At 49.5% G+C, this 7,699-nt stretch overlaps 1 protein-coding gene across 1 annotated transcript; it reads left to right on the top strand.

Moving 5' to 3' along the window:
• The first annotated feature begins 4,284 nt into the window (after positions 1 to 4,284).
• Positions 4,285 to 7,392, top strand: LOC128074987 (PHD finger protein 7-like). The gene is made up of 9 exons (XM_052671394.1): positions 4,285 to 4,327; positions 4,643 to 4,734; positions 4,830 to 4,931; positions 5,181 to 5,305; positions 5,449 to 5,611; positions 5,707 to 5,813; positions 6,039 to 6,152; positions 6,313 to 6,431; positions 6,587 to 7,392. The coding sequence occupies exons 1-9, from the start codon at positions 4,285 to 4,287 to the stop codon at positions 7,390 to 7,392; spliced, it is 1,671 nt and encodes a 556-aa protein (XP_052527354.1).
• The last annotated feature ends 307 nt before the right edge of the window (positions 7,393 to 7,699 follow it).

A 7,699-nucleotide genomic window follows, 5' to 3' on the forward strand; every position in this document is an offset into this window, starting at 1 on the left:
AGCCTTCAGCTTAGAGAAAACAAAGGCCTGTGATGGTTCCTGCATTAGTAAACAAAGTGCCAGCTCTTTCTCTGTTACTGTTTGGAAGCCAGTGACACAGATGCATAAAATCCAGCATTAGGCAGTTGTTTCAGGCATTCACATTGCAATTAGATCTGGTTTTCTACATGTGCTGTCAAAAGAGGGTGGCAACACCTTGTGGGCATGTAAAGGAAGGTACCTCAAAGGTAAAATATTTCCCTTACTTTCTTTTGGGTTGTTTCATAAAGGCTATTGAGATCTCATTGACCCCTGAGATCCTATTATGCTAGTTCAATAAAAGAATCCCCAGAAAGAACCTCTTAGAACCTCCTTTGGGAAACCGCAGAAAGATTCCCAAGGACTGGGAATATGTTCAGAACTAAACATTATCTCCTTCCTACTGTAACTTCATATCCATTTTTTTCTAGCATGTGTGGACTCATTTGAAGAGACAACTTCCCAGCAACTTGTAGCTGCTTACTTTGAGGCTGCAGTGGAACACAAGAATGTGAAAGGTTTGATAGAGGAAGAAGCAAGAGGTGCAAATTCATAGCCAAACCTAATAATTGTAGACATTTCTAAGAAACACTAATAAAGGAAAAATAAAGAAATATCAGAGAAAAGAGTGTGCTTATTTGTGTTGTCCTTTACCCTCAGATTTAGATTCAAGGTTTAACTTCAAGCTGATCTGATCATCGTTAAATATTATGTGCCTCACATTGAATTCTATTTTTGTGGGCCTGTCACACCGGAGCAGAAATAAACACTATTTATAATAAGGTGAACCTTGAAATATCTTCAAATGAAAGTGTTCCAATTTCCAGGAAAGAAGACAGCTATTGTAAAAGCAGATTAGAAATTATTTTCTGCAAAATGAAACAGAACAAACCTAATCCAGACCTCTGCTTCAATAATCAGTTCTGTATGTATATATTCTCTAGCAAACATCAGTTCATTGAATATAATACAACATTTCTTTGGAGCACTGTTCTGTTCACTCCAGCTTTTTGATCACTTCATGGTCAAGGGCAACAGAAAATAGATTCACTGTAATTAATCGTTCTAGGAGAAAACATTGAATATATTGGATGTAAAAGCATTTAAACTGCAGTTTCTCACAACAACACTCACCTTGTTTCTGAAAGCAAATCAGCCTTCACGAGAAGCTGTGGGCAAATTCTGGGCCATTCAGCAGTGGGGCCTCATAACATAAGAGATGCAACCAGAAATGTAAGATCAGTGCAAGCAGCTCTACAGATACAGACTATCTATTCCCACATGGAGCTCATTAGTGCACATGCTGAAATCTGCTTGCTCAATATTGATTTTAGTTCTAAAATGTGACTTGACAAGAGATATGAAATGAATAGAGAAGGCAGAAGAAGAAAAACACCACAATCTCTAGCTCAGAGTATGTCAGAGGTGATGAAACTCTGGAATTTATGTTCTATGTGGCCATTTAATTCTTTGCTATTCTCTTTTGGCAGAAATTGAAATAAAATGTCAAAATCTCCCATGCAGAGAAATTTCTGGAAAAGATATACCTCAGAAATGCTGGATATGATCTGGATTTTCATTTCAATAAAGCCAAAAGAAGCTTCTTACTGGAGTTTTCCATGATAAAACCTAATGAAAGTTGTTGGAAATATCCAAATAATGTTGTCAGGACAGTATCTCTGATAAATGCAGATTTTATTCACGATTGCAATGGTGGGCATCCCACAAGCAGAAGCACATCTATGGACACAATGACAGCTTTTGTACCTTGTTTCCCTCCTTGCCTCCCCCGCTCCCCTGTTTCCCCATTGGCCGTGTACTCCAGGCTCACAATCTTATCAAAGGTTTGTATTTGTTAATTTGTGTGTAATCTGGTGTCAGTCAGTAGCCATCCTGTTGTTTCCAAGACATCACAGTACTCTTCCTATCGTATTGTTACAGTGATCTTCTCCAAAGTCCTTGTTAAACAAAGAGTACTGGGTTTTAATGTAATAATATACACATATTGAGATTCTAAAAGTTTTCAAAAATTATCTCCTAAATTTCAAGGAGCGATAAGAGCTATAAAAGTATTTTTAGAAGTGTTTACTAATGTCCACAGAATAATTTATCTTCCTCTCTTTGCGGTTAGCTTTCCTTGATGTTCAGATTAGTTTTTTTCTCTGAAAGCATTGCATGACAGAAGCCACTGCTTTCCCTTCAGTCCCACAGAGCCCCTCAGCACAGCTCATCAAGGCAGCCAGAGGACACGACAGTTCAAGCAGCAATTTTTAGGCTCAACTATGGGACTCTGCACATCCTCTGGGAACATTTACTGAGATCGTCAGTGGACTCCTGGGAGCCCACTGAGAAACACCACAGTGTCTGCTGCTGGGAAAAGTTGGCTGTGACTGCTCACATGTTTTCAAAGCTGGGGGAGGCCTACAGCTCGCAGAGCTTTGGAGTAACGCATGCTCAGGAGTACCGAACCATCAAGGGAGGGATCTCCAGTGTCTCTGCTTATTGATTTGGGAAACCAAGACTTCCACAGTGGTACACTCTGGGATCTGGTAACCTCCTGCTCCCGCTCCATCTGCAGCTACAGAGGAGATTCACTGCCATGGAAGATGAGGCTTCCAAGGCTCATCCAGTTGTTGCTCTGTGATCCTCCGCTGCTTTTCCACATCAGCACCAATTCTGTGGCCAGCAGGAACCTGAATAGTGTCACATATTACAACATGGTTCTTAGGTAGTGGTCAGTGATGTGGGAGCCTAGCTGGCATCTTACGAATCCTGTTGGTAGGAAGAATGTGAGGAGAAAGGTTGTAAGCAAAAAGGACATGAGGCTGAAGAGATGGATCATGCAGGTCAACAAGCAATTATACAGTAGGAGCTACCAATTAGTGATTTGTTTTTTTTCTGACCATAAGATCCTCTCTGAAGGCTGAAAACTGCTGTTAAGAGATTGACACAACTGACTATATGGAACAAAGACATCATTTCCAACACTTGTGGAAAGGAATCTATTCTAAGCATGTGCAAATAAAGAAGTTATGAGGAAAAAGATGATCTTAGCAGTGAGTATAAATATCTGACAGCAGGAGTAAGAAACATAGGCCAGTTTCTTCTCAGTGGTATCACGTGATGTGACAAGAGGAAACGGTAACAAACTGATATACAAGAAAATCCACTGAAATAAAGGAATAAGCTTTCGTACCATGAGAATGGTCATATTCTAGAAAAGGTTGTACAGAGAAGCTCTGAAGCATTCCTCCTTGGGGATATTCAAAGCCCATTTGGACACACTCTGTGCAGCCTTCTCTGTGTGACTTCCATGGACACTGTAGGTGATCACCAGACATACTTTCAAAACTGAGACACTTTATATATCAGAAGAATCCATTTTTTGTTTATAATAATGCTTTTGTTATAGCAATATTAATGCTTGATAAGAAAGAAACTACATACACTGTCAAATCCTTTCTCAGTCAACTTATTTCAGTCAAATTTCTATTACTCCTCTCTGTAACAATGCTGTCTCCTACTGTTTGTTATCTCCATCAGTTTACTAGCAGACAAAATGAATTTGATTGTTAGGAATTACAGAACATTAAATGAGATGAAAATAGAGTTCAAAGTGAATAAAATAAAAAAAATAAATAAAATAAAATAAAATAAAAGTATAGCTCTATAATTATGAATGACTTGAAAAATAGAAGAAAAAAAAATAGGAAACTTCATAAGAAGTCAGTATGAATAACATCAAAATATATATATGATATTGCCATAAGACTGAAAGCAAATCAGGGAAATTCTAAGATCATTACATCATACATAGTAGAATAGTGTTGCCAGCAGGTGGAAGGAGGCCAACCTTCCTCCCCGCTTCATGGCCAGCTGCACGCCCCTCTGTGCACGGCCTGCAACAGCCGCCATCTTGCTTGGGTGCCCAGGGCCCACGCCCTCAGCCCTCTGTGAGGTAGCGACTGCCTCACCACGGGTGTCACGGAGCAGCCATTGTGACCTAGGGGGCCAGGACCGGGTCAGGCCAGGCCAGGCTCAGACCGTGGGTCAGTGCGACCTGGTGAGGTGAGGAGAGGAGAGGGCAGGGAGCGAGGGGCTGCCTGAGGAGGCTGCTCAGTGAGGAGGGCTCCCCTCGCCTGGGGGCCTGAGCTGCCAACTCACTCTCGTCCTGCTTCTCCCGCAGAGTCGGCAGAGGAGAGTGTGGAAGACAAAGCTCAGCGCTGACTGGGCAGGGACTCCGAGCGCTCACTGTCGACGCGTGCCATGTCCAAAAGGAAGCAGAAGACCTCCAACCCGGAGGTTGAAGGTGAGAGCAAAGGATCTCTGCGTGCAGCTCCCTGCCGGGCAGAGGGGCACTGCGGGCTCTGCCTACTGTGTGCGAGAGGGGAGGCGGGGGCAGGCAGGGGCTCCCCACGCACCGCTGGGCATGGCCCCTCTGCCCCTCAGCCGGGTTGGCCTGTGCGTGCCTGCTGGGACCGTTGGGCCTACAGCGGCCCTTTCCCCCTCGCGTCGTCCAGCCCTGCCCCTCATCCTGCATGGCAGACCCAGGGCAGGCCCCTGGCAACAGGCCTCAGGGACGCTTGGCACTCACTCCTGCTTCTCTTTGCTCTCTCCTCTTCAGTATGCATGCTGTGTCGCCGAGCAGATGTTCACCCGGACGCCTGCGGGCCCATGCTTGGCGAGAGCGGGCTTTGCGTCCACAAGTTTTGCTTGGTGAGTTCCCTCAGGGCTCCTTCCGCCCTCCAGCCAGGGATGCTCCCTCTTTTCCATCCTGTCCTCATGACATCCTGCTCTTTTCTCTGCTACAGTTTTTTGCCGACGGCCTTTACGAACACACTGCCGGACAGAGGGCGGTTCTGAAGATCCCCCTTGATGCCATCAGATGCGCAATCGAGGAGGCAGAGCAGAAGGTGAGGATCTCAAGGAACGGGGATGTTTGTGCCAGCACCAGCTAAGCCTGGAGCCTAAGCAAGCAATGGCACTCTTTCCACCTAGCACCAGGACACAGTTCTTGATTAAACGAAGATCAAACTTGTCTGCTGGCGCGTCTGCAGAGCGTGAGCCAGCAATGCCTGCATTCTGTGCCCTGCCTGGAGGCGTGGTGTTGGCCTCAGAGGCCATGAGCCTGCTGCTAATGGGGGCTACTCTTCTTTTTCCAGCACTGCTTCGTTTGTGGAGACAAGGGGGCCTCCATCTACTGCGCAGAGACAGGCTGTGAACGCAGCTTTCATCTGCCCTGTGCCACGGATGGGGAATGTGTCACGCAGTTCTTTGGGCAGCACAGGTAAGGGCTGTCAGCAGCAGCCAACCAAGGGAGGAACCTGCACGGCTGCTTCCCAGTGCTGAAGCATGCAGCAAACTCCTTTGTGTTCCTCTGCTGACATCGCAGCACTTCTCGGCTCACCCATCCTGTCCATCTTCCCCCAGGTCCTTCTGCTATGAGCACCGCCCTCAGCAGGCCATGGAGGCAGCTCCAGAGCAAGACACAAACTGCGTCATCTGCCTGGAGCCCGTGGGGGACAAAAAGTCCTACCACACCATGGTGTGCCCCGTGTGCACACAGGCCTGGTTTCACCGGAGCTGCATCCAGGTAGGAGCCCTCCCTGCCCTTGCTCTGCAGTCACAGCAGGTGCTCAGCTGCACCAGGCCCCGCTCACACTCTGACTGCTTGTGTTACCGCTGCAGGCACAGGCCATGAGTGCTGGCATTCTGCGCTTCCGATGTCCCGTCTGCAAAGACAGGATGCAATTCCGGAAAGAAATGCATCTCCTCGGGATCCAAATCCCAGCCAGGTTGGTGCCTTCTGCCCAGCTCTCCAGATACTGAGGCGCAAGTGCTGTGCCTGCCCAGGGATTGTCCCCAGCACGCCCAGCTGACCCTCTGCTGTCCCATGAGCCTTGGCCGCAGCTTCATGGAGAAGCTGGGAATGGGCTTGCACTGGAAGAGCAGGGATGTCCCAGATCCGCTCTATGCATGGGGTCCTGAGGACTCATCGCTTTCTCTCCTTTCTCTGGCAGAAGACCAACATGGGAGGACAAGGAGAGCTATGAAACTCTGCACAAGATACATGACCGCTGTGATGCCAGCGAGTGCCTTTACGCAGAAGGCAGGGAGCGAGAAGAGGGAGATGGGTGAGTTATCACAGCAGCCTTGAGTGGGATCTCAGCTGCCCCCCAGGCTGGGGAGCAAGGACTGAGCTCAAGAGCTGCTCCCGCCACTCCCTCATTTTGTGCACACATTTGTCCCTCATTTTGTGCACACAACTACAACCTCTTTTTTTTTTTTCCCCAGGCCCTGGGAGCTGCTCCTGTGCACCTCGTGTGCTGCGCAAGGCACCCACCGGCTCTGCTCCGATTTGAGCAACAGCCTGAGCAGCTGGGAGTGTGACAGCTGTGCTGGCGTGGGCACAGGTAAGAGGCAAAGAGCCGTGGACTGCTGCCTTGGGGCCAGGCAAGGCCTGGCACAGTGGCTCCTCTGTGAGTTTCTCTGCCCCGGGAGGGCTGGGTTCCTCTCCCTCCACGGGGCTGCCGGGTCATCCTGTTGACCTTCCTGCCTCTCCTTACAGCCTCCAGTGCCGAGTTGCAGCTTGCTGATCCCAGCACTGCCAGCCAGGAGGCGCCGGGGCCATCTCACAGCTCCCCAGCACCTGATGACCGCAGATCTGCCTCCACCAGCCAGGCAGCATCGGAGTCATCTCCGAGTTCCCAGCTGCCTAAGCGCAGCAGCCTGTCCAGCCAGCCCGAGACAGGACAGAGGAAAAGCCCGCGACGTAAATCCAACCAAGAAGAACAAGGGAGCAGCCAGCAGGAAGAGGGGTACTCCGGCAGAAGGCAATCCAGGCAGCAGGGCACAGGCTGGACAAGAAGCCGCTCTCCACTCAAGGGTCGTGCTTCAAATTCCCCCAGCCAGCTCAGAAGACCACCTGGCAGCAGACGCTCTCCAGCCTCAGGCGCTGGGAGGAGCATACACTTCTCTGCCAGGCAGGGGGCATCCAACAATTCCCCGAGGGCTGCCAACATCAAATGCCCAAGACAGAAACAAAACCAGTCCTCCCTACAAGGACCGGCATCAAGTCCCTCGAGCCAGCCCCAAGGACGCCGTGGCAGCAGAATTAGCCCGGCTCAAGGTGCTGGGAGCAGCACCCAGAGCTCTGCTGGACCGGTGGCGTCGAGGTCCTCCAGGGATTCCCAGCTGCCTGAACGCAGAAGACGTTCCAGTGTTCTGCAGCGAGGGCAGAACCAAGATCGAAGCCGTTCCCCACGGGATCGTCGGCCTTCCAATTCCCAAAGACAGTCGGGAGGAAACCTCAGCCCCCGTTCCAGGCAGAGGCGGCCATCTCAGGCACGACGCCACTCCCGGGACCAGCCCTGAAGACACTGCAGGAGTAGCCATGGACCAGAGCCACGTGCCAGCTCCTGTCCCCAGCAGCCAACCCAACAGAGTTGTCACAGAGTTCTCTCTAGGTCTGTGTCCGTGACAGGGGGCAGCAGGCCTGGGAAAAAAAGACAAAAAGAAAGAGGGAAGAAAAAGAAGCGTTAATGGCTTACGAGCTGGTCTGGCACGGCCCCGTGACTATCGAGGCAACGGACTCGTGGGCCCCAGGAGAAGCATACGGAGATTGCAGACGGGTCTACAAAAACTACAAAGCAGCGGCAACCATCTGACGAGTCCGCGAGAG

This window comes from Tympanuchus pallidicinctus, unplaced genomic scaffold (genome assembly GCF_026119805.1).
Source record: "Tympanuchus pallidicinctus isolate F22 unplaced genomic scaffold, pur_lepc_1.0 scaffold11, whole genome shotgun sequence".
Classification (NCBI taxonomy): Eukaryota; Metazoa; Chordata; class Aves; order Galliformes; family Phasianidae; genus Tympanuchus; species Tympanuchus pallidicinctus.